At 38.6% G+C, this 27,164-nt stretch overlaps 2 protein-coding genes across 3 annotated transcripts; one reads left to right on the forward strand and one right to left on the reverse strand.

Annotated features, from left to right (window-relative positions):
• The first annotated feature begins 786 nt into the window (after nt 1-786).
• Nucleotides 787-17,256, forward strand: LOC139963085 (uncharacterized). 2 transcript variants are annotated; one of them, XM_071963597.1, is made up of 8 exons: nt 787-1,012; nt 2,709-2,738; nt 3,164-3,284; nt 3,994-4,100; nt 4,760-4,938; nt 5,809-5,963; nt 6,914-8,338; nt 8,369-17,256. In XM_071963597.1, the coding sequence occupies exons 2-8, from the start codon at nt 2,709-2,711 to the stop codon at nt 9,013-9,015; spliced, it is 2,664 nt and encodes an 887-aa protein (XP_071819698.1). In that variant the 5' UTR covers nt 787-1,012; the 3' UTR covers nt 9,016-17,256. The 2 variants fall into 2 exon arrangements, with proteins under 2 accessions (XP_071819698.1, XP_071819697.1); XM_071963596.1 differs by having other exon boundaries at nt 788-1,012; nt 6,914-17,256.
• Nucleotides 9,098-24,714, reverse strand: LOC139963088 (calcipressin-2-like). Its single transcript, XM_071963600.1, has 4 exons — nt 24,513-24,714; nt 23,116-23,289; nt 22,179-22,344; nt 9,098-21,447 (listed from the first exon to the last, which is right to left on the reverse strand). Exons 1-4 carry the CDS (start codon nt 24,675-24,677, stop codon nt 21,323-21,325), a joined length of 630 nt encoding a protein of 209 aa, XP_071819701.1. The 5' UTR covers nt 24,678-24,714; the 3' UTR covers nt 9,098-21,322.
• Nucleotides 24,715-27,164: the final 2,450 nt, after the last annotated feature.

The raw sequence follows: 27,164 nt of genomic DNA on the forward strand, positions 1-27,164 counted from the left end.
TCATATATAGTGTACGCTACCATATATTCGGGTTTCACTGTTTTTTTGTTGTTGTTTTTTTGCAACGTCGTGTTCTCTATAATTCTGTTGACCATCTTTCTCCGCTAAATGATCATCTGCCAGTTATCCCGATTTTATTGCTAGTGAGTTATCATCTCGATCTTGCTTCTTCGGATATTTGTTCTGTGTGATGTGAAGTTACCCTCGATCCATTCTCTTGATATGTTCTAATAATGTGACAGTTATAGTCAAGTTTTCGATAGGTCTGTGTCTTTTGGAAAACAGTTTTTTTCCTTTTGTTGTCCCTTGACCCTTGTATGAACTTATTTACAACAGGAAAAGAAATAATGCATTCATTCAAATTGTCATTTGCCTCCCAGTTACTCTTGTCCTCAGGTTCCCACCGGTGTACCTTTCTGTACCAGTTTTACATAGTTTTTCATATACAGTAGTACATAAAAGTGACCGTCAACGTCTAAGTTTGTCTACGGATTTTCCAAATGGCCATGTATAATTCACCACGTATTATAATTCTTTTTTAGCTTAATCTTTTCTCATTAATGTTTTACCATTCCTATATTTGTAATGAAGGATATCATTCTGTTTTGGTTCGTATGCAATAGGGTATTATATATGATCTAAGTTTAGAGATCTGAAAAACGAGAAACAAACAATATGGCTCTTGTTTGGAACAGTAGTGAGTATAGTGGTACCGAGAAGCGCCTTGAACACTTGCTTTTTTTCGACTTTTCACCAAGCGTGCAACACGCGTAGTATACAACACCTCTGTACATAAATACTATTGGAACACACATAGCCTATAATAAGGTGTAGTACTAGTACAATACTACACAGGCCGCACAGTAGTAGCGTAAGATCGGTATTCACATTCAAACATGGAACTAGAAGAACAAGCTCGGAAGATACACTTGTAAATGCTTAAGAAGTCAAATTACCATCCAATTGCCATCGCTCTCAGGGTTTTATCCTGGCCCACACATCTGGACGGAAAGTATGTTGTCATTTGTTTTAACGATTTACATCAATTTTGACGAAATTCTGAAAATATATGCGGTGTACATGAGCCAGGTTTCGGAATAGTGTGACCTTATGTTATGTAGTTTTCAGTGAAGATATACGGTAGGCTAGCCAAATGGTGATTTTACTGCATCAATTCATGGCTAGACCTAGGCCTACATCACCTAAACTGCACGAACTTGATTACGATTGCAGATGAGACGGACAGATTCAGCCTTGCATTAGGTTTTGGTAGCCTCTTCTACTGTTTATTTCAATCCTATCCCATAAGAGGACTTAGGCTAGCTTAGGTTTTACTCTTAGTAATCAGTTAGGCTAGGTCTTTACTTAAGTTAATTACAGGCCTATGTATTCTTAGTTGTTACTTGTTAGGACTAGCAGTAGGGTCTTGACTACCACTGTACCAGTACTTGTACCACCACTAGGTCTAGTATTGTTAGTAACATCACTGTAGGCAAAACTTAGCAATATAACATTCACTTAGGCCTAGCAAAACATACTTACTTAGTAACGGTAGAATTCAATTGTACTATTAGTTCCTCAGAGAGCTGTCATTACCCAGTATTGATCGCTTATACTGTCAAAATCTCAGCATATGATGTTATCATCTTTCTTGCCTAGTACTAGCAAACCAACCAATATTACACTTAAACTTAAGATAGGCCTAACCTATTCTGACAACACACTTTCTGAACGCTGAATTATGAACAAATTTAACCTGGAATTAGAGGGGCACAGTTTTATAAATATCCTTGTGACCAAGTTGATATATAAAAATACAAATACCTCTGGTGAGCAGTTTCCATCTAGAAAAATAGGCATACATATCCTTAGCCTATACCTAAAATGATATCTGTCCTATATCTGTAGGTTTTCTTTTGGATGCATATCAGGAATAGGAATTTGAAATTTGTGCTCTGTTGTATTTTAATTTCTGTGCAGCTAAAACTATTGAATGGATTTGGTATATATCATTCCTCAAAGTAACTATCAAACTTACAGAGATAGTGATCAACCTATTGACTATGGGTGCATTATTGGGTCATAACTGCTGGTGCTTTTGACAAAGGCATATATACAGTAATACTCACACACGATAGAACTGCAACTATCAAAATGTGACAATCAAAATGCTCACAAACCTTCCCCTTCTCCCGAAGGAAGAGTTTTCCAGTGTCTAACTATTGACCCAATACACATAGAAATATACAAATTTAGTGTTGTTTGTTGGTGCAAAACTAACTGTGCTAATTTCGATTTTTTTTTTCATCTTAATGCGATTGTGGTGGATTTCACAAACAGCTCTAATGTCTTTCCAAATTCTTTTACCTTCCCTTGAAAAGTCTTTTGTGATATAAACTTAGCAAATTATACAGAAAATACCACATTAACCAATTGTGTGAAGCACTTAGATCACTATGTACAACAAAAAAGATTTCTAGTTCATATAAGGAGAGTTGCCAAATGTACATGAAAATCATTCATTTAATAATTTACTATGATTATTTTACTTTGTGTTTGATGGGTTTGCACAAAAGAATGATCGATCAATTTTCAGGTCTTCCTTGTATCTAGATATTTGACATGATATTAATATAAATTTGCACAAATAAATCAGTAAGCTGTTGGATGGTTGAATAATCTGGTCTTTTATCAATCTTTTGTTTCAGATGACAGAAGAGCAACCGCCTCTTAAAAGGGTAAGCAGGTTTTTCCTTTTGAGACATCAAAATGATACAGACACCTACCACTTTCAGTATAGGCCAATCAACATAAAGAAATGGACATTTGGTTTGGAATAGTTAAACAGCCAACATCTTTCTCTAATTTTGGCTTAGAAAAAAACCCAACACAGACTTGTCTGACTTACTTTGCAATTCTGTAATTCTTTGATTTCCTACATTGATCTTAAAGCCTATCTTTTAACACCTTTTTTGTGGTCAGGCCAATCATTTTAGCAAGCGTATCAAGTTTTATTCGGAATAAGATTATAGTTGATGAAACTAAATCACTGTCGTAGATGCTAAATTACTAATAAATAATAATTAATCACGACAATAATTCATTCATTCCCAAAATGACACTGCATGCTCATTTTGTTTATGATCGTTATTGTTTCTTGAAGGTCCGTCTTAACGATGAGGCGATGATGGAAATGAAGAGGGAGGATCTACTCCACAAATGGAAGCAGCAAGATAATTATGTGGACTATCTGGAGAACTCCATGGCTATGCACAGCGGCAATGGTACGTTTCTTCTACAAGGATATTCAATATTAAAAGAAAAAAGAAGTGGGATGGCTAAAACATTATTAACAGTTGTGCAAGGCAATTTAGTGTTTAAATGGTAACTTATGGTTAGAAAGGCAGTTTGAACATTAGATAGGGAATCATGTATTAGGTATAGCATCACAACATGCTAAGCATAGTTGTCATATTGCTATACAAGTCCAAAGATTAAAAGCAGGTGTTTTTTCTTTGCAAAAGGGACAAAACTTCATAGCCTTCAAAACTGATACACAAAATTGGAACATTTAATTCTTCCCTGTGTGGATTTATTGGAGACTTATAGGATCGTTAACATGTTGTGAAGATTTGTTACCTGGGATTCAAAATTGCACCTGTACAGTCAAAGATTTGGAATGAAAGCCTGAGCAATCTTTGTCTTTATCAAAAATGTTCTCAATCTCTGTGCAAACAAGCAAAACTTTGGACAAGAAGTATTGAATGACAGACAGTCTGCGATAGTGACAGGGTTGGATAACATCAAGCTATGAAACAAAGCAAGAAAACATAGCTTGTATACCTTAAATTTGCAAGTGTCAAAATACAGCAAAATTTTTACGTTCAATTATTGTGAAATTTCACAAAAAACGAGCACTTGTTTTGCATTGACTAGTAGTTGATGAATGTAGATTAATACAGTATGGTTTTGTGGTCATCTTTATTCTTGCAGATGATATCGAAGAGAAACTCCGCCAGCAGCAGTCCGAGTTCACCAGGAAGGAAAAGATCCAGAAACTACGATTGAGCACCAAGGAACAGGAATTCCAAGAGTTAGCTGTGAGTCCCTTGATTGTAGAGAGATTATTCTCATGATACACAAGACTTGGAGTTGATATCCCATAATTCAGATACATATATGACAAAAAATGCAACGGTACATGACGTCAAGAAACATCGCAAAACACAGCCTAATCATTAGGTACTCCACAGCAAATGAACTAGGTTTAGCCGTAAGAGTTGAGGCAGAAGTAGTTATTGTCATGATGTGGTAAGGCTCAGTACCGGTTGGTACCCCTTTACTGGTATAAAGAAATACTTTCAGGTTTTTGTATTTATTTATTTTATTATTTATATTCATTTTTAAGTTTACATATGGTTTCTCTTTTTACTTGAATGAGCTTGATTACAAGTGAAAAATGTACTTTATGTTAAAAACGAGACACCACTTTAGCTGTTATGTACTCGTCCTTGGGCAACACTTCAACAGACCCAATTATAGATGGTCATTTGTCTGTATCTTGCAATTGTTATGTCTGTGCCTGTAGATTATTTTATCAGACATTTTGAGATGTAGATATGGATAAGGAAAAAGTGAACATGGAATGTAATGTCTGCAAATTTGTCTGTAAAAGGTTGCCTTGTGTTTTAGCCCATATAGACCACCTATGATATCAACCCAGCAACAAAACGTTTAACTGCCTCTTCTTTGAAAACAGAACAAACTTACTGAGATATCTAAAGGTCAGACTCCTGGAGCTAACCAGCTGAGATCTTGTCTGTTAGATCCAGCACTGAATCTCCTTTTCCAGAGGATGAAGAAGGAATTGGAGGACAAAAGTAAACAAATGCAGCAGGCCCAAGAAGATATGACCGCATGGAAGTTTACCTCAGACAGGTAGGCCAGTTGACTATGAAAAACAAAGCCCCGATCTTATGAATAGTTAGAAGAGATAGAGAACTGATATATACCAGACCTACAAGGTCTAGTGGATATAAAGAGGCGTCCCAGTAGTAGCAAGTGAAACCCTTGATTTGGGTACTTGTGGGTTGAAGTCTAGTTTTGTGGGGTGCATGAAGAATCAGTATTTCTCCCCCATTTGAAATTGATTTTTCAAAATGGTAATATTTAAGTAGATAAACTGTGGTATGAAACTACTATGGACTTTGCTAACTTATCTCAAGTTCAAGCTATAGGACATTCAGGGTATAGGACATTCGGATTTCCCTACCATGTATATATAGTATTAAAAAATCACTTCCCGTCAGGCTCAATGCGCTAATGAGTCAGAGGAGAATGGCACAAATGACGATGAAGTGACAAGGAGTGTGTAGGGAACATGTGGAGGCAAATTCCATAAATTATTGGTCCATCCTCCTGACGTTCTTGGCGTCCGTGTTGCACACAGAACCAACTGCGTGGATCATTTCTGTTTGAAAATCTTACCATTTGATAACAGTTAGGTTCCTATAGTGAAGTATCTGTCATGTTCAACACGTGTGCTTTGTCTTACCGTTCTGCATAATGATAGTGGGTATAATTATTATTATTATATACAAAATGCACAAAAATTGTCACACATATGACCCAAATTACCAACAACAACAAAAATGCTACAAAAACAGCAATCTATTGTCAAACTCTCTACTGGTCATGAATATTGATAAAATGTTTGTAAAACAAGCGTTGGAAAGTTGGAACCGAAAGGTGGGGTAATTGTGATTCAGTTGCCGAGTATGTTTACGTTCCTTCTGTCCTGTACCACAGTCAAACCGGCAAGCGTCTTATGGCCCGCTGTCGCACACTACTACAAGAGAACCAGGACCTTGGGAAACAAGTTTCATCGGGGAAGATAGCAAATCTTGATGCTGAGCTGGCCATGCAGAAAAAATACAACGAAGAAATGAAAGGGAGCCAGGACGGTAAGGTCTAGTTCTGTTTTGCCGCCAAAAGATGACTTCAGTAAACATCTCTTAGTATCTTGTTGTTTCTCATCAGATTTACTCACGTTTACATGAGCAGTGTTCTGTGTAAGTCTTTCGCCTAGAAAAAGAGGTGCAATTAGCTGGCAGGGAGCTCAGCAGTGAAATATGATACTGGCCTCAGCAATTGATCTCATTCACAGTGTTGATGTTTGTGTTCAAGAAGCATCGGAAATTGTTCAGATTTTGAAGCAAGTGGTGTGAGATTAAAGAAGTAAAACTAACATTATAGTGTTTATCTAAAGATAATTGATGGTGACAAAAGTTTTACTCAAGAAGGCAACTAACTGCTTTAAATGGTAACGTGATAGGTTAGGCCTTGGTTGTCTTTCATGACACAAGAATGGTATAAGGGTGGTTGTACTTTTAACAGGTGAGTGACCGATAAGGATTGAGGCTATGCTGAAACAGCGTATTCTGTTAATGTCTTAGGAATTTTGTTCCATCTTGTTATACTTACATTAAAGCCAATGTTCACGGTCTAAATCCTCTCTTTTTGATTCACACTAATATGTAGTGACCAATACCACAATCATGAAAATGACCCCCCCCCCCCCTCTCCGACACACCTTTTTACCCAGTATGTAACAGGTAGAGCTAAAGAAAACCTGAATGTCCTCAAACTATCAAGACTATGGCCCTGTCCCTGTTTACCAAAATTCCCTTTCAAAAATAACTGAAGTGCATGCATGAGCATGAAAAAGTGCATCATCCTAATTGTGTCATTGTTTACCACGCTCTAGTCCCCATAAAATATTGATTTATGCGGTCCAAGTTCCATCCAACTTGTTATTGTTTTGGTCGTGTCTATAATGTCATGCACGCCGTGGCTTTTTTCACACAATGATCTCGTTTTTGCTACATTCGCTGTTTGATCTCTCCCCCAACAGAGTTGTACGAGATGGTGTTGCAGTTGAACGAGGAAGGAGAAGGCATGCAGTCCACTATTTGTGCTCTCCAGCAGCAGCTTAAAGAAGCTCAAATGAAACTAGCCAATTATAAAGGCGAACCCTCGACAGATACAAACTGCACTTTAACAAAACTTGCCCCTGTTGAACCTCCTCCTACGACTGACCAAGAAAATGCTGATAAGGTTAATGAAAGGACAGAAGATATCACAGAAAGTGATAAGGCAGGTAAAACTAAAATCAATAATCAAAAGTATGATGGTAGTGTTGAAAAATCAAATTATGACTTGCAAGGAGGTATTGACAATGATGACAACGATGGCGGTGGTGGTGAGGATGAAGATCACTCAATGGTGTCAGCTCACGACGATGATGACTCGATAGATTCTCCCTCAGAGATTTCCAAAGGACCTGAGAAAGATCAGGAATCGTGGGGCCACCACCGCCACCCAGAGCAAAGTGGGCCCACGAGCCCCCGGCTAGATGACTTAAGGGACCCTAGTATAAAAGAGTCAAGAACTATGGACGACCTGGAGCCTAAAGAGCAATATGTCACATCTCAGGTACAACAACATGAAGCGAGTCAGGTTAGAACTACTATGAGCAGGGGTTCCACCCTAAGCAACAATGATGATGACAGCAACATCCATCAGGGTCAGTTAAGAACTAACCCCCCACCTGAAATAGTATCACCTTCTGGTCAATCAGACGAAGTAGGTAGGACTGAAGTTTTCAGGACTCGGAGGAGCAATAGGGAATTGGAAAAAGTCGAGTATGAGAAAATGGAAAGCAGCAGCTATGCAGATGTGGAAATTAATGAAGTGTCCCTTGAATCAGAGAAAGATGATTTTGATAGCCAAGCTGATCGTGGCAGCAGCTTGGACTCAAGAACCGTGAACGAGATAAGTCCAGATAGCCCGCCTAATGAACCAACCATAACCGAGGGAGTAGAAATGGCACAAAGTAGGGAGTCTGTTGGGGAACACGAGATGAAAGGAATTCAGGAAGTCGAGACGAAAGATGGCCATGCGGACGAAGCAGACCACGAAAGGACTTCTAGTGATAAGGAAGGGACCGGTAAGCTAATGCAACCAAAAATCGAAATGGAAATAGGAGATCTTGAGGATAGTGAAAGGACGGCAGACCATTTGCAAGAAAGTGAAAGGACGGCAAGTCGCTTGCAGGTTAGTGAAAAGATAGCTGGGTACGATCAGGATAAAGAAACAGCAGCTGGCTTCACGCAGGATAACGAAAGGAAGACCGTCTGTGTGCAGGAAAATGAAAGGAAGGCCGTCTATGTGCAGGATAACGAAAGGAAGACCGTCTATGTGCAGGAATATGAAAGGACTACCACTGACCAAATGATGGAAAGTGAAAGGACAGCCACTGACCACACTCAGGACAGTGAAAGGACAACTGACCACTTGCAGGATAGTCAAAGGACAACTGACCACTTGCAGGATAGTCAAAGGACAACTGACCACTTGCAGGATAGTGAAAGAAACATGGAGTATAGGACAGAGGGGGAAACAGATGGCAAAGTAGAGGTAATTGGTAAGGATGAAAGAAATGATGATGCTAATGGTGATGATGATGATGATGATGATGATGATGATAGTTTAGATAACCAAGGTGATAAAATTAGTAGTGAGAGTCATTTTTCTGAAAAGGACGCCGAGTCAGTGGAAGACAATGGTAACCCCACCAGTCCAGAAAAGAACGGGGAGGTGACCACGCCCATGTCACCTCAGAGTCCCGAAAATCACAGTGAACCCAGTAACTGCGATACTGGTGACGATGTAGGAATGGTTAGCAAAGCAGACAGTGACACTAGTGAAAGTGACTGTCGCCCTCTAAGTGAGGTCAATGCAAATGATGACAAATCTGTCGTGAAGACGACTAACGGCTTAGAGAGCGACGAATTGAAAGATTCAGGTTTGCCTAATCATTCCCCTGAAAAGGAGAAGAATGTGACCTTGAAAGTTCAAGGCGCTGAGAGGACGAACGGTCCCAGTGTCCCTCAGGGGGGAGAACTGGTCCAGGCAGATTCAGTAGAGGGTATCGGGGAGGTTAGGACTGCTTAAGGTCGGAGAGCTGATAAGTCACCTTTATTTGATGTGTCAGTCTTTTTAAATAATGTGTCGTATGGTAGAAATCTAGCAACTTCCTCTCCTTTTTTCCCGCCCTTTTTTCTTTTTTGCACTTCCATATATGAGAAAGGCTTTGTACTGTATGTAGTGCTTGCATACAGGTGGAAATAATGTTGTCAGTTTATAGTCAGTTCAACTGTGGTCTGAAAAATCATTACCTCAAAAAATCTGTTTTGTTTGTTTTTTGTTGTTGTGAGGCAAACATCGCAGCCATGGCTAATGCCGATATAACAGTAATGGTTAAGGTTTTTTATCTATAGGGCATAGTGTGTCGACGTATCTGTGTTTGGATTGTCAGTATTCAACCAATTCAACAACGGTCATGGTTTGTCCATTACTGAGGTGAATCAGCCGAGCTCTCATTCAATTATTTTGTGATCTTGCGTGGCTCGGTACTGGTGCATCAATGTGCTTATCGTTGTTCGAATTAACTGCCGTTTTCGCTTTGGTGTATCACAAACGAGGGAGTTAGGTTAGTAGGGGGCCGGGGGGTGGGGGTGTTTCGTACTATGGAGAATTTGGTACAAAGTGGGTAGGGAACCAGTTTTTGCATAAATAATTATGACTAAGTACCATATATGCCTATTTATACCCAGACAATATTCAGTAGTAATATTAGTAACGTAATCATTAGTGTTACAAACATTCACCATCACTTGTCAAGAGTAGCTGAAATGAGTCTAGTCAATGTGTCTATGGATGAAGAAGGAAGGCTAAATTTGGCCCACAGGAAGTCTTCCTTACCAGACCAGTAAGAACCAATGCCCTTGTCTCATGACCAGCAAAACAGAGACTGGCCAAGGTACCCGCAGTCAAGTCTTGACCAAAATCAACGAATCAGTTACTCTCTTTTGTTTATTAATTTTATTTCTCTAAACGTCCATCTAAAGTCATTCTGTAAGCCATGAAGCAAGTACTGAAGCCAGTCTGCAACAAAAGTATCTCTTAATATTGATTGTTTTGTCGGTCCGGGGTAGGAATTAACGGTTGATCAGACTTGTGTAAGAACTCTTCGATACTGGAGTGACCTTTTCAAGCGAGAGTTCAGTTTCTCCCTATGGTCTATAATATGATTCCAAAATAAAACAGGAAAGAAAGTAAAACAAACAGAAGCAGTTACACGAAATGTTTAATTAGCTTTATAAGGTGAATATATATGTGAATAATGAAAGTTGTGCTATCTGATTGCAGTTGCAAAAGGATGTGATAAGATGAAACAGAGGAGAAAGAAATAACATGTTTAGAGCTAATTAACTGGCCTAACTTTATAAATAAATTCTAGGGAAATGTTAGCAAAAGTAGCAGGGTTTCAAAGTCCATCAAATGATAGGGAAGGAAAATTTGTGGCTAATGTATTCTATGCGGTGTTAAAAAGTTGGACGAACATGTCATGTGTCAATTTTATCGACAGATACCAAAGGTCATGAAAGTACACTAGAAAGTAAAACTGTCTTGTTTGATAATTTCCTGTCCTGTAGTACTTGAAACCTGAAAATGTACCATATCCTGTGAGCTCGAGACGAGTAGTTTAACAACTTTACTGTATTATATGGAAGAAATATGTGCCCATGCTAAAAATAGGCTTTTTGCACTGAAAGCAAACCGTGATATAGTAACTTAGTATGTTAATGGTGATACAGTCATGACCACAGGCTTCAATGGTTGACACCTTCATAATGTAAAGATATATATAAACTCAAGTCAACAGCTAGCTGAGATTAAAACTTATTGTCGGGACATTTTCGTGCACAGAGTTGAAGAAAGGTGGTGAAAAACATACATTAGAAGGAAAAACTTTTGGGTCGGGGAGGAGAAAGGGTGGAGGGGGGAAGGGTGGGGGGAGATGTCATTGGAGTGGGGTGATATCAAACTAAATTAGCAATTGCCACAATTTTAGCTCTATCAAAAGGGACGTAGACCATTAAGAGTTTGAGATGGACCATGATATGATCTTTTGTGTACATTAAACACATAAACCCACATTTTACCAGTTGACAGGGGGGTTTCTTCTGATTTGTTAAGATATAACCCATTTCCAGTCTTAGAAGATGTAGAATATATTGAAAGGTTGGCAGAGAGGAGTGTTAGCCAATGTTAGCAAAGTTAGCCAATGCAACCAGTGCTGTATGATTTATAGCAGGGGTGGGCCACATGCGGCCCGCCAGTGATTTTTATTGCGGCCTGTGAGGTGTCTCAAGAAAAAAGAAAAAAAATCAATCTATCTTACATCATCACAAAAACCGAGCTAGCTGCTCAGAATTTATCGGCACTAATGATGCTTTCAGGTAGGCCTATTATTCCCATTAATTATTAACTGTACTGTATTGACATTATGTTTTTGTGAATACAGATTAAGTACACACACCTATTGCTTGAAAGCCTCGGAATCAAAGGTTTGAAATTAACAGCAGGTCGTCGGTTAGGTGCGGCCCAGCCAATTTTTCACCCCTTATATCTGGCCCATTTATTCAAAAAAGGTTGCCCACCCCTGATTTATAGGATAAAAAGTTGTTGAAACTATCTTGATCATTTATAAACATTTTTGTTTTTGTTTCTGGCTGTTATGCAGTTAGCTGTTGTTGTTTTTGTTGATAGTTGTATGGGGTGAGTTTATGAAATATCATCTAAGTTGCAGTTTTCATTGGTTTGGTAATTATTTTCCTACTTGTTAATTCTAAAAGTAAAAGCAAACTGGTAGCAGACTGCTTATCTACTGTAAAAAGCCTCTGAGGGTAGAGATATGTCACAGAGGGCATGACGTTTCGATCCTAGCAGGATCTTGTTCAGAAGCTATCAATTTATTCTGACGGTTCCATTTATGTCCAAGATAGGGGAATGGTAAAGTGCCCGAGTTTACAGAGTGAATTTACTATGTAAATTGGTGTTATGTTTTGTTTGGTAGATATTTGGGTGCAAAACATATCAAATTGGGCGCAGAGAACTTATCATATTTTGAGAAGCATGTCAGAGAAGAGGCCATTTTTTGCAGCAGTGTTGTGGGCTGGTGGTTAAAGCATTCATACCATTCAGTAGGGCAATCTGTGATGGTGATATTGTAATCTAGGTGGAATAGTGGAGGGCAATGCATGAATTTGCCTACATTTGTTGTACATTATTTTAAGCCCTTTGTGTGTATTTGATCTCGGTGTCTGCATTTCGTCTGGAAAGAATGCATCAGAGTTTTAAAGAAGTTTCCTATATAGGTAACAAACCCATGGAATGCTGTTTTTGAGGGGAATTTGGAAGACCTTTATTGCATTTTTTTGGGGGGGGGGGAGGGGAGGAGAGGGTAGGTGGTTTGAAGAGGCAGAAAAAAAAATAGAAAGTCCCATCTTCCTTTCATCCCCTTTCATTCACCCTAGTAACAATCCAAATATTTTAATGTAAATGGAATCTGCCTCCTCTTAGTCATGAAAATTGTTTTTTTGTGACCAATTTTAATTGACCCAAAAGAATAACAAATTTTAGTTTTCAAATTGTACCTCTCAAGCACAAGAAACCAGAGGTTTATATTAAATCTAGGACCAGGGGAAAACACATCAAAATGTCACTTCACGTACATTAGCAACTTGCCGGGTCGAATGATAGGATTCACAAGCCTAAGGCCTTAAGGGTCCATTTACCCCCACCTCCCCCCCCCCCAATAAGTGAAAGATTTGAGGCTCAACACTTTGCAAGCTGTGATTGTAACATTTTATGGGCTGGAGTTTTGTAGGTCTGTGAGAATCATGTTGATGAAGAGCTGTAACTTCAATACTAATGGAACATGTCTTTGAACAGATTCCAATTTGCAATAGGAAGAATAGATAGGTAGTAAATTCGGAAAGAAGGCGGTTTTCTGAAAGAAACCCCATCAGCTCTTACACCTTGGTCCATTTTGATGGTAGATCGTGTCAGGGTGAACCTAGGAATGACCTTATGTAATGCATGTAAAAGTTGGTGCTGAAGTTGTTATGGTGATATCAAGCCATTCTAAATGCAAAAGAAGTTGACCGATTGTGTCACTGGAAGATTTGTAGCATTTGGTAAGAAATGTACGTAGTTCAATGTGGTGGGGTAGGGAAAGGGTAACAGGTGGGTAGGGGTGATGCCTGGAGAAAAACTCATCCCAAACTGTACATCTGTCTTTCATGGAATTTCATCCTTTGTTTTGCCCTAATGTTATTATTCTCTGGGCTTTTAAGCAGTCTAGTTTTACAATACAGTGAGTCTTCTGGATCAATGAAATAGCAGCCTTTAAAAGACGAGAGATAAAACATCAAGGTTTGCATGACCCTTTTTAAATGCACTTGCCTGGATTAAACTGGAAGTTTTAAGTACCTTCAAAGGCTGAAAAATGCTGGGTTTTTTTTTATTTAGTCTTGTAAACCGTTTGCTCCTGAATTCACGAGAGAAAAGAAAAAGTTTCTTTTGCCTTGTTTTAGCCCCCAGCAGTTCATAAACTGTATGAAGAAGAAATGCTGGGAAAATTGATCTACCCAGTCATGGAGTTAAGCTTTACTTTAAAGACCCCAAGAGATTGGTTTCTAATTTATTAACTCGAATAGCGCTCCATTAAAATGTCAACAGTTTGCGTTTGCTTCTGGTAATAACATCTCGAAACTGAACGAGGCTGTTGCGTATCTTTTCAAATTGTAGTTGCTTGACAATAAGCCATGAATATCTAGAAAGTAACTCAAGAGACCTTTTTGCTCTGTAAGATCCAGATAAAGTATATTTCTTTGTTGCTTGAGAAGTCGACAGGTAGTTTGCAATTCTACAACCATCGGTCTTTTACTCCAAAAAAGTTTAAAAACATATAGTATAGGGTCATGCATGTAAACAAAAATTGTTTACCTATATACAACAGGTATGTTTTATGCATTGAGTATTCAAGATTGCCATGTAAGGCAATAAAGAAGGTACAGTTTTTATTAAAGCGAGTTTTAATATTGATATCACAGTTAGGTAGTCATCAATCCAGGAGGGACTTTTGGCCTTGTTTGTTCAGACTGAGCGATTCGTGCATTTTTGAGACCTACCTTGCATGTAACATTCCCTGTATGCATATCTTGTATTTTCATAATAATAGTGTAATATGAACATGCCTAGAGCAAAAACTGTTAGCACTATGCATATATTCATTCAAGACAAAGAAACACATGCCATCTCCCCCCCCCCCCCTGAGGTGGGTCATCAACATGGCATACCAAGGACTCCAAACCTCTGCTAATAATATTCCCAGCTGTGTGAAATCTTTTTGTGATCATTAATCACTTTACGGCAGTTGCTCTCGGATTTTACCAACAACTGCCCAAATATTCCTTAAGATAAGGTTAAGATTTATCAACCTAAGACTCTGTTTTTTTTTGTTTTTTTTTCACCAAATTGAAATTAATTAATGCATAATTAATGGACTGATTCTGTGTGTAACATTTTGTCGCCCTGGTTTAATGACATTAAAAGGTATCCACAAAGGTTTAAAAGTTTAGACATACTTCATGTTTGAAATGAAACTTTCATGGTTAAACTCATGATCTTAATAACTCTAATACCTTCCCTGAGTGGAATTATGTATGGTCATCAATTATGCCAATAAGATCAAAAGATGTGTATAGCTGTGGTCAAGTCACCTCAGACCGTGAGGATGGTCAAATTTGACAGTTAAATATGTTCTGAAACTGGGGATGGAGTGTGGGAGAGGGGAAGGGGGAACAGTAAAAGTCCACTGGTACATTACGCCCTACTTGTCTGCCAATTGCCTCTCACTGCTACATTAAACTATTTTAATTTTATCTGTCTCAATGTTTAGAAGGAATATAAGACATATTTTGGTGGAAGTCTCCTGGCATATTTACACTTTGTTTCTCTTGTTGGTAATAACAAAATCTTATAAAGGTAAGAGTCTGTTTTTCTCCATTGGTTAGAGTAGTAGTAAGAGAGACTTTCATACAGTTAGTTGTCTGACATGCAATATATCCTTGGATCACAGCCTCCTGGAAATATTAGGACATATAAAACATTTGGTTTTCCTGTTGCTGTTTCATAATAAGTTGTCATAAAAAGAAGCATCCCCCCACCATCAGGGGAGGATGCAGGGAAGAGTGGATTCTGCCACCGTTCAACTTATATTTCCTAGTATTTTAACCTTAAAATTGTTTGGTGTTGTTCCTCTTTTATGGACTAACTGACTGTATGGTTGGTTATTGCTCAGTGCACCTCATTGGTAGAAGTTTTGAATGGGGAGTGGGGGAAGGTGGGATGGTATTAAATCACTTCAACCAGTGTGATTGTCTCATGTGTGATTGTTATAAATTACCCCTGGACTAGAGTTAATGTAGCTGTGTACATGCTCACCGCAGGCAATTAAGATTAAGTAGATAATTTATGCGCAGAGTGTGGGTGCTTCACTAAAACGTGGATGCACTAATTACACTTTGGGGGATGCTGTCATACAGTAGTTTATTTCATTATCTAAGTTTACGTAATTATTTTGTTATTGAACAAGTCAACTATTATGATTGTCTTTTTCCTTTGGGTTAGTGTTATGTTACAAGTTGAAAATGTGTTGAGGTAATAGAAAAGCAAAGTTTCTATGGTTCCAGGTACATAATCTATAGCCAGTTATCACCGCTCTTGTGGGGAAGTGAAAACCAAAATTTTGCTTGGAAACTTTTAAGGGGCTTTGAATTTGTAGCGGTAGGGAACAGCAGACTGTTGCGATGAAATCTTGTTTAGTAGATAATACTCGTACAGTTAAGTCTTTGTTGATAGAAACTTTATCAAATGCATTAGCTGTTGAACTTTGTGAAGGTCCAGTTCAATGGATAGCTTTTGTGGGAGGGACTCACATGTTGAGGGTGTGGGGGGGGGAGGGTGGGAGAGGGTAGGGTATTGTTTTACTGTGAAGAAGCGTATCTGTGTAGACAATAGTCCTACAGCAAGTTTTCACTGGTAGGAACTTAGTCAAATTAAGTAACATATTGAGAGAAAATGCTCGAGGACCTGTTTCATCAGTCAGTCCGTGAGGGCAGGGGGGGGGGGGGTTGGGGAAGGGACAGATTGGAGAGCTGGGAAATTTTGTTCCTGTGTAGACCAATGTCTGGCAGAGCATTTACTTCAATAGAAAGTCTTCACTTTGGTGTTCTCCACATAAAAGAAAAACAAATTGCGGACCGATTTCATCAATTCATCAATCATGTTTATGAAGTTAAGGTTTCTTTGGGGCTTTTTCACAGTGTTATAAATGTCATAACAGAGTTGAGGCTACCTTTTGGAGAGTATGATACGTTCTATGATAAGATTTTGGGCAGATGGCTAACATGACAAACTCTGTTCATATCTGGCAGTAATTCTTTGAATGTTAATGCCTTATGAATATTCATCATATTAGTAAATTGACATGTGACATGTTCTGTGTTAAATGCATCAAGTCATCAACACTATGTAACACAAGCTAACACAAGCTAACATAAAGGAGTGTTAGCTCAGTGGTGAACGCCGGTGCCTTTCAATCATAAGGTCCCGAGTTTGAGTCACTCCAAGATTAATGTATGTCGTCCAGTTACAGAGTTGTTGACAATTCATAATCATGGACGTTAAATATGAATCTAAGAGACTGACTTCGGTCAGCTTGCGGTTTGATAAGCCAATGATGGCTTCCTCGCGAGTTCCTGCTTGCAGGAGGATCTAAATTACAAATAAATACAATACATAGATATTCATTGCTCTCTCCCCATTTTAATGATGAAATACTGTTTCATTCTTCTATATTTCATCCTCACAGGTCTTTTAGAAAAAAAATTCGGAAGATTAGAGTCACAAATACCTCTATACATGTTTTGAAGTTGTGTTATGAATAGGCAAGAGTATAAATATTAATGCTATCAGCACCATGCCCAATACAACATTTTTATCTGTAAGGTATATATATGCACTTGTGTTTTAAATACTAAATTGGATGTTTTTGGAAGTTTCGTCATGAATAGGCATGAACCTGAATATTAATAAGATCGGTGTCATTGCTCAATACAACATTTTTATCTGTAGGGTATATAGACACTTGTGTTTTAGATACTGGGTTAAATGTTTTCCATGTTCAACATTTTGTTCAAAATTTGAAAAAAAAATATCATTTTGTACATAAATAATTCATCTGACACATAATTGAAAAGATGTGTCTCTGCAGAAATTGTGTTTTGTTGTTGTTGTTGTTTTTCCTTGTTTTATTTTTCTGTGCGGGATGATATTTCATGTTTTTACCTAAATAAATAATATTAAATATTAAAGGCAAAATGTCAAAACCAAAAGCTGCAAATTTACCTGCAGCAAGGCTGCATCAATATAAAACAATAGAGATTATCTCAGCAGATGTGAAACTGCAAATCATAAACGATAGTTGTCATGAGCAGCATATTCATAAGTTATGACATGTTGCCTAAGTTAAAAATCATCAGAATAGCTCCCTAATTCTGGTGTGCTTAAACTCTCCAAAGTCCTTTTTCTGGAAACTTCTCCCTAAAGTATTGTCAGGATTGTTAAATTAAACAATTAAATGATAATATTGATAGGGTTAAGGGGTTCCGACCAGATGTCCCCAATTTTTGAGTATCACCCCCAGATTAAAGGTGTCCCCGGAAGTGTTCCCTGATGTTATGAACTGGCCCAGAAATAACCCTGTTGTTCTGACACTGTATTATTATTATTGTAATGCGCGCTACAATATTGGTATTACTGGACAAGTGAACGATACCTAACATGACTGGACGTTGAAACTTCAAGTTTCATAGTCTCTGTACATTTGCAGTTTCAAACGCTAGCTGCGTAGGCAACTTATTCTGAGCCTGTCACTGCACTCACAAGCGCCCTCACTTTGTAGGTACCTACATCATCATGACTAAACTCCCTGGTGTGTTATCAGCCACAAGAATAACACCATGAGCAACCGAAAAGTGCTTATACTGCAAGCACTCCACACGCACTACAATAATGCATATTTGCAAAGTTCTTCCTAATACTGCAAGCACTCCACATGCACTGCATATCTGCAGGAAATGGCAGGAAAGACAAAAAACCTGTTCCACCCAACCTTTAAACCTACAGTATTGGAAAATTGTGAGTGCAAGGGGGGGGGGGGCGGTGGGGGATCCAGATTTATTGGAAAATATGTGTTCACCTTACGGTGTAGGTGCTTATGGTGCACAACACCATGGTATAACAGATTTACATGTATGTATCCATGGCAGGCACGAAACTGGGATTACAATAATCTTTTGGATCCAATCTCTGGGCAGTAACAATTAAGGATGTGAAGAAACCCATGATCAAAATGAAACAGCAATATTCCATCATATGGGAACTAAAAGATCAAGTTATACTTGCGCATTGTCCACATTTTCACAACACTCTATCACTAAAGTAGGCCCCATCTACTAACTCCACAAAGTTTCATGGTTTTCCTTTCTGTCATACAGTGAATTTATTGTTTAAGTCGATCTATGATTGGATAAAAAGATTTCTCTGAATTTACAGGGTTCAGCTAGCTGAATAAATAGGGCTTTAACAGCCTTGTGGGTAGCAGCTCTATCCCCACAAGATGGTAAAGTATGTCATAAAAATATGGAAATGGAGACACTTTTGACTGGTTCATATACCATGTTTTTCATGAAAATCTTGAAAAAAAGAGAAAACAAAGTTTTTACCACTCACCAAGAACATTTACAAATCTTGATGAAATTTAGCCAAACAAATTGACAAGTAGTTCACATTGACAATATGATATACCGGTGCTGATGATACAGAATAAGTTAAAATGATATATACATTGTACATTAATATATATTGCAATTGAGCAGTATTGAAACAATGAGGAATACATTCTTAACAGCTTGACTATGTACAATTTATGAAGGGCAAAGAATCTTGCCATTCAGACAATGAAAATAGCTAAGAAGGGGGAATATTAAGACTGCAAGAACTAAACTTTAACACACTGATATCACAAAGTCACAAACAAAGACATCCTCTCCATTGTGTTCTGTAAATAATGGTCAGCATTCCCAACCCTACCCCCCCCCTCTCCAAAACAAAGGCTAAGAAGTAAATAAACATTTCAGTGGCGATAATCCTGGAATGACCATTGTACTCCCACCTTGATACCATTTCTTTTACTGATATGGTAAAATTCTCCAAGGAAACAACCTTGACTGTTTAGGATTAATTTGACAGGTCACAAAATGCAGATTTGATCATTTTGGGCACTACTTAATTTTCTGCATTTTGGGAACAAAGTACTGGTAACTTGAGAGGGACAGAGAGAAGTGAAGGGAATGTGGAGGGTTAAGGGCAGGGACAAGTTACTTAAAATACATAATACCTTTACAAAATGCACCCTGTCTATTAAGTGGTGTCCCTAATATGTGGTTAACTGGTAAAAGGCTTACATGTGGACATCAACTTGAGTCCCAGTCCAGTATTATTGTGCAGTGGCAATGGAACTTGAAGGCAAGGAATATCTACCATGTGAGATGATGCAGGACCCAATCCTACTTGATGCAACTAAAGAGGGGGGGGGGCGGTTGCACCACATGGTGGTGCTAACCACCTCTTGTACAGACAGGAAGGCCAAGGATGACCACCAGGTTTGTGGTTTTACTTTCGCTTGATATTATGTGAGGCAAAATTGTTAACTGTTAAGTCTAAATCTCACCATAGTTCTAGATATACGTATCAAAACTGGAGTCTTAGATTCAATGAAAATGGCATTAACATTTATAAAAACAAGCATATCAGACAATTACAGAAGTACAGTTGTTTGCAAGGACACAATGGTATAAACCGTTAACTAGCTCCATACCTAGGTAACAAAGAGATTTCATGTTAAACTATATAAATATTCAAAATTGATTGCAATTAATAATTAAGAACACTAAGACGTCACATTCCAACGTTAGATATATAAGTATTCAAAATGCAACCCTTGATATAACTCCCTTGTTTCATTGCCTGTTCCATGACAGACTTCATAAAGTAGTCAAATGTATTCATTTGTTATCTAGCTTGAGTAGATCCCACAATCATTTGCAAAGTCACATCCGTCACTACACATTAAATTTTTTTTGATATCCTCTCAATGCCTTGGTTTCTCCATCCTCAACAAATTGCTTACAATTTATAATTAAAGCCTCATTCTGACAAGCAATGTTGTATCTGAGTAGTGTTACACACAGTACATTGATACAGATGTGTAATACTGAGATAATACAATATTACAAAACAAATATTGATTTTTTTGTGGATGGCGAATGTTCTGATATCATCTGTGAATTCAGCAACGACAGCAAATTACATTTTCTTTCCTCTTTGATAATTTTCTTGTCTTGTTTCCGCAAGAAAAATAGCTTTCCTAAAGTTGAACGACCTAAAAGGTTACAGTGTGAATTCTTCAAATTCGACAGGAAGTAACAGAGCTTAGGCTATTGAACCCAGGATACTAAAACATTTGACTAAAAAATATGTATATTGCACGAAACAATTCTATACAAGTTTCAACCATCTGACATAAACTTATAACATCAAAATATAATTTACAAAGCACAAGAAGACATGTTAAAAACAGAACTGACAGATTTCCGTAGTGACCATTTAAAAACTTTCTGAAATGATGGTAAATGAGAAGCAGAATAATAAACATGTCAGAACACTGTAAACAGATTTGCGACTCAAAATAGTATATTTTCCGACATTTTGAGTTTGCTCAGAGACGACACAACTTTGCACCAAGTCAAACTTTCTTGACTTGTCCCCCTATCAGCAAGGTATGACAACTTCTCGTACACATTCAGGAAGAGCCACACAAATCACCAACAAGTCAGTGACAAGTGCAAACCTTAATGAGATGCATGAGAATAAAACAAAAGAACAGAACAGAACCACTTGCCAAACTTAGATATCCATGTAAGAAAATTCCGATTCTTAATCAGCATCTGGTTATCATCTATGTCACTGACGACATCATCACAAAGGACTTAGAATGAGGAACTTCCCTTTTGTTTCAATCCATATGACTATACACTAATGGAAAGAAGAAAACAGAGTTTTCCAGAGCTGAAGATTGCTTTACAATTTCAGTTAAATAACTGTGCCAACTGACTCCTTGTCAAACCCCTTAGCACTGGATGTTTTCCTGAAATCCATCGGAAGTGTCACACGCTGGGATCAGCATCCTTTACCAACACTCTTCTAGTGTTTGTGGCTTAAGTCTTCAGGCTATTGGTCTCTTGGTGTGCGCAATTTTAAGCTTAGGTCCGTCCTGCTCCTGATTTTCACACGTGTGGACGATAATCTTTGGCTTACCTGCATCTCCCGGATGCAACTCGTGACTCTCACCTAAGAGGAAAGATGATCAGAAAATGAAATCAAATGAACATATTTAAAAAGGCAAACAAACAAATGCTGCGGGGAAAAAAAAGTAGTCTTTGAGAGACTTTGCCTCTTACTGGGAAATAATTTAAACAAATAAAGGGGCATGCACAGGATTCTGATGTCAAAGGATGTACTCTGAGGCATGTCAGCAAAGTTGTGCTAATAACTACTTTTGAGGTCCTGTGTGTGGTCAGCAGGAGGATGTAAACTTGCAACCCCCCCTCCCCCCCTCCTCCAAAGAATGTTTGCAGACAATGGGAAAGGGACAATAAGTGAATCAAGTCACTGGAAATTTGGAAAAGCACCATTGACTATTTTTAACAGGAAAATATCTGTCATAGAAATGTTGTAAGCTCTGCACCGGGATGTCACAACTTGCAGTTGATTGTTATGTCAATCATCTGCAGGATTGGATGAAATTTTGCTCCTTTGAGAAGAAGTTGTCGTTTTTTCATTCAATCATGTGAATTGTTATGTTTTGCATAAGCCTAGTTGAGTGTGTGTACTCAACAAAAAAACAGTTGCATACGTAGGACAAACAAGCAGTTTGAAGATTTTGCGTCCCTGGCTAAAACCTTGCGTCCCTGATGCAGTATCCTGCGTTCGTAACAATGCTGATTTCTTCACACTTCTTTCTGTATAACCTACAATACTGATACTTCCAGCAGACTGGCTCTTTGCTACACCTACTGTACCTGGTGACAGAGTAGCTAAAGCCGACAGTAATTCGTAGTTTATGACCGGTTCAGATTCCTTCTTGGGCGCCCAGCCGACAGGCGGTGATGCTGGTGGTGATAACAGGAACTGTCTGTCTGGTTCGGGTGGCTCCAGATTTTGTGACCCTTCAGAGACGGGATGAATCTACAACACAGGAGACAAACAGATATATGCAGAATACAGAGGTTAGGTCAGTCTTGACTGAAAAATAATTCAGAATCCTTTGTTCAGATTGGTAGCATTTCTAACCTTTGTTGTACAATTTTTTTTTTCTGAAAGACACCTGAGCTGCTGGAGTTCAATTAGTGGTTAAATGAAACTTTCTTCCAAGAGTATATTTAGAGTACAGTTTCTTTTCATTGTGTAGAAGATTCCATGCCCGTTATGAATTTTTTCTCAAAGGGCAGTAAAGTTACCAAACAAAGAAATTGGAGTTATCTTTCAATAGCAGGTAATAGTTTGTTTATGTTGTACAGAAGCAGAGATATTTTGTATATGTTATACAGAACCAGACATCTAAGATAGGCAACTTAGTCTGGAAGAAATACAGCGTTAAAGCTGTTGGAACACATAATTTATTAATAGTGCTCACCGTTGACATATGTGAAGCATTTTTTCCAGCCACCACCCCCGGCCAAAATTTATAAAAAAGTAAAAGGTTCCACTTGTGAGACAATTCCTCAAATGTTTTATTACTATGAATCAACCTGTAGACCGAAGATGTTGTGAAGAGACATTCTAGAGATATTCAACATCATAATTAGTTAAAGTGTACTGTAACAAACCAACAACAAACTTATGTCTTTGTTCAGGTATTTACGTGCAGAATGGCAAACGTTATGTTCACTGCGAATGCAAAACAGATGCTGCTGAACTTCAGCAATTGATGATAGAAAGTGCTACGGTTTGAAGTACCTGAATGAAGTAGACACCAATTTCTTGTCCACACATTTGTCTCTTGTCCATCGCTATTTTAGCAGCTAATGATTCCTCTCCGGACTGGTAATTTATCCTCACACGATGAAAACTCTTGAAGTACTGGAAGGTAACAGGACCTCCAAGCTTTTTAAACTGGGCCTCAAACCAGAGCTGCAAATTGTTTAAAAAAGAATAGATGGTTTCAATGTGTTTTTACAAGGAGACAATTAACAGTTAAAAAATCTTCAGATTTCACTATCATCAATAAACAAAATATTTATGTGCTAGGTAAACACCAACTTTGCTCAGGGTATTACCTATAAGATGTCAAGCGATACACAATGGGATACTGCAAGAAATCTTTACTGCACCATTTTCAACAATAATGGTAAGTTTTCTTTACCATGTGCAGTATATATCGGCCACAAGTTGTAGCACACTGTTTCATGTATTCAGAGTGCCATGTTTGCATGATACACAGCTCACAACTTTTTCTCAAGCAAATTCTGGTCGTCATACATCTGATGTATGATGCAAAATGGGAAAGGGGTATAAGGGGAAGGGCAACCCCCTCGCCTTCTGAAAAAACTGGCATTTTGAGACGCCCTACATGCAAAATGGTGGGATGCACATTATAAATGGCCGTAATAATGTATAACTTTATGGTAATTGTAAAGTAACGTACGTGTTGCTGTGTTTGAACTCTTTCAGTTGCCTTTTTAACTTTATGCCATGCAATGCAGTCTGATGTGGGATTTTGACTAGTACTGTATGTGCTGGTCAGCAGGTTTGCAACATCAAACACCAGTTTAAGGGTCACTTGGTTCTCTGATGATTTTGCTCTGCAGATTACAAGTGGGCACTAGGTGATTGGCCTAAGACACTGGTCACTTGTAGAAATTGCATATGTATACTGGATGTGTTAAGTGCCAGATGTGAACTCAAATGTATGTACTGAACAAGCCATGATTATGAATAATTACATGTATATTTTTTTCACTGTGATATGCTATACAAGGAAATAGACATTCCTCAAGTCATCAACTCAAAAATTGCATTGCTAAAGTAGGCTAGTAAAATTTGCAACCATGTGCAGACTACCCAAGCCTAGGCCTAATCTTCAGTATTTACAAATTCTAACTTGATAACCCATACATGTTAACTACATGGCCAATTAAGGCCTGTGTATTTATTAAAGCCAGAATGACTTATACGTAAGTCTAGTTGTAGTAGACTAGTACAGAAATGCGGTATTTTGCGTTTAATTACATTTTGTCCATTGCATCATGCATGTTAGTATTTTGCATCGAAGTGATATTTTTCGTTGACCTCTGTTAAGGTACCGATTCCACGAATATATGGAGACTGCGCTTACCAACCAGAATTAAGCCTACCTTTTCATCTTCATTAAAATAAACTTCATTTGGGACGTTTGTAGCAACCAGCGTAGGTGGTATCACGGAATAATCGATCATATCCTCCATTATATGTGTTTTGGTTCTTTTCGTCTCTGAACCATTCAGTCCATTTCTGTCTGAATCTTTGTCTTCAGTGTCCATCTTCTATCTCAGGGAACAGATTTGTTACATTACGTCATTCCACAGCTGTTTACTTAAGACTTCTATCCATCGATCCATCAAAGACTTCTATCCATCGGCGTACATCGCATACGCCGCCGCGCCAATGCTTCTACCTAAACCTATCTGCGGAGATGAGACAGGCGCGTAGCCAAGGGGGGGGGGGGCGAAGGGGTCAGCCGCCCCCCCTTGAGCATATCTTTGTGTATGTTTTTATGATATCGGTAGTAATTTCAAAAGAGAAAATGCTAAGATGCAACTTACAAGGCCTGGGAAGTGCCATTTCCAGCGATCTGGAGGCATTTTCAGCCAAAATTTCAGCCAAAAGGCAATTTCAGCCGAAAGGCAATTTCAGCCAAAATCTTGCACGCTTCGCGCCAACTTATGGTGGCGCTACGCTTAGATAGTTTGCAATGCCATATCTACGACTCTGATAGTTTGCCAACAGTTGCGCCACTCCCTTGGCAAATTCCTCGCTACACGCTTGGAGTGAGAGGATGAACCACACATCTGCCTCCTCTTAAAATTTACAACAAATGAATACCTGTCACCCTTAGCAATTACCATGTAACCCAACAATACTCTGTGTTTGATATGACTAGCTAGCTGGGAGTGCCAAGGGAAGGGCCCGAAATGGGAGTTCCGGTTGACGGCGACCATTCCTCCGCTTTCCCGGCATACGGAGAAGACTTGTCATTTGTGTATAAGGATGGTATTGAAGTTTGAGAGGATCAGCCCGATCATTGTTTCTAAGCTCACAAATTTTGCGCATAAACCTGGCACCTCCTACCCAGTGGCGTACTAAGCGGGTGTGGGCGGGGTGGTTCACCGGGTACCAGTCAGGGGTGCCATGCCACACATACCCCACAAAAGAGGGGGATGGGCTCGCCTGGGTACCTTTACGGATTGGGGGGTAGCCACTTGGAAAAGGGGCCCGATTTGCATTATTACTCATGTTTTGCCCAAAAATTACAGGAAAATATCCGTTAGTTTGACCGAAATGTAGCGGAATCATAAGTATAGTCTGCTTGGCCGTAAGCTCTTACTGCTATCTGGCAACCCTGATCAGTATATGAACTACGCCTAGGCGGCTACTATATATAGCTATAGAGGAAAGGTGGAAATTTTCCCAATTTTTGAAAATCATTGTGGTGGTTAATTATGCCTATCTAAATTGTCTACTAAAAATTGAATATTTTGAACAAACAATAGGAAAGAGGAAGAAACATTCACAAAAGAATGAGAATTCCTGAACATATAACCAGTTCAAAGCTTTGCCAAAGATAGCACCATTTTGCATCTAGGCCACCTACATAAACAAAAGTTTCTCAAGGGGAGAGGGGCACCGCTGCCCTTAGATCCCTCCCCAGGACGCGTCATCCCCTGCACGGAGTGACAACAGAAGGATCCGTCCCAAGTGCCCACTATTCTGGGTACGCCACTTCCACTCCCCCTACTCTAGAAACAGATGTATTTAGATAGTGTGTGTTCTTCGCATCTCTCTCTCTCAGTTTCTCTTCTTGCTCTACTCTTTTTCTGCGTGGTAACGGGACTAGCCCGAGCTTGATCAAGCCCCTCATGAGAGGTGGGGTTAGGACAGCTTAGCCCGGGTAAACGTTCACAAATGTCAATAAACATACCTTGGGGTGTAAAAGTAACGGTGGATTTTATCAGTTTGCGGTTTCCGCCGCTTTCTTATTTCAGTATCGACATAAACTGTGTTGTATCTTCTAAAATTGGTTGTGTGTACAAAGGACCAATGCAGTGAGAATGAAGGAATTACGTAAGGCATAGCTGAGTAGTACACAGTGTAGCTGCCCGCATATATATGCTTACATACAGTATAAAGTTTTAGCTGCTGTCTTGAAGACGTTCGTGTAATCGGCAAAGCCCATTATTATTAATATTAACGATATTTTCCTGTACAACATGTCGCAGGAGACTAAGCAAAGTATGTGGTCGGACGATGAGGTAACAAAGGTTTTGCCCCATGACGTAAAGCGTTTAGTCTACATGCCATAACTTCTTTGACGCAATACTAGCAAAATACACTGATAGTGGAATTTCTTGTTGGCAGCTTGCCAAGAAAAGTTTTTACATCAATGTCCAGTAAATTCAACCGGGTGCAGTATAAATTGGGTGCGGATATCGAGTTGCAACAAAACCTTTTGCACCATGTCTCGAGCCCAACCATTTTGTGTTAGGGGTTAAGTATATTTCTTTTGGGTAAAGTGTGCAAATAATTTTTTTCCATAGTTGTTAGAACAATTTTACGAACACAAAGTCGGCATATCTGCTAGAGTAATACTATTATATTTAGGTTTCCATTTTAATTTTATTTCAGTTTGGAAACTATGAACGTTTTTTCTTTCCTTGAAGTATTTGGTTACGTTTACACCGCGACAAGTCATACCACCCAAAATATTGCTTTTCAGACATCAATGATTTTCTTGCGCAATGCATTGACTT

The sequence above is a fragment of the Apostichopus japonicus genome, chromosome 21 (assembly GCF_037975245.1).
Source record: "Apostichopus japonicus isolate 1M-3 chromosome 21, ASM3797524v1, whole genome shotgun sequence".
Classification (NCBI taxonomy): domain Eukaryota; kingdom Metazoa; phylum Echinodermata; class Holothuroidea; order Aspidochirotida; family Stichopodidae; genus Apostichopus; species Apostichopus japonicus.

Bases quoted from the DNA above. Each gene is read 5' to 3' on its own strand.
- LOC139963088 (XM_071963600.1), bottom strand. From the start codon at position 24,677: ATGGACACTGAAGACAAAGATTCAGACAGAAATGGACTGAATGGTTCA. The intron at 22,345-23,115 runs GTACTTCAAACC...CCTGTGTTGTAG, and splicing joins TTGGTGTCTACTTCATTCAG to ATTCATCCCGTCTCTGAAGG. The intron at 21,448-22,178 runs GTACAGTAGGTG...CTTTCCTCTTAG, and splicing joins TTTAGCTACTCTGTCACCAG to GTGAGAGTCACGAGTTGCAT.
- LOC139963085 (XM_071963596.1), top strand. From the start codon at position 2,709: ATGACAGAAGAGCAACCGCCTCTTAAAAGG. The intron at 2,739-3,163 runs GTAAGCAGGTTT...TGTTTCTTGAAG, and splicing joins AGCAACCGCCTCTTAAAAGG to GTCCGTCTTAACGATGAGGC. The intron at 4,939-5,808 runs GTAGGCCAGTTG...CCTGTACCACAG, and splicing joins TGGAAGTTTACCTCAGACAG to TCAAACCGGCAAGCGTCTTA.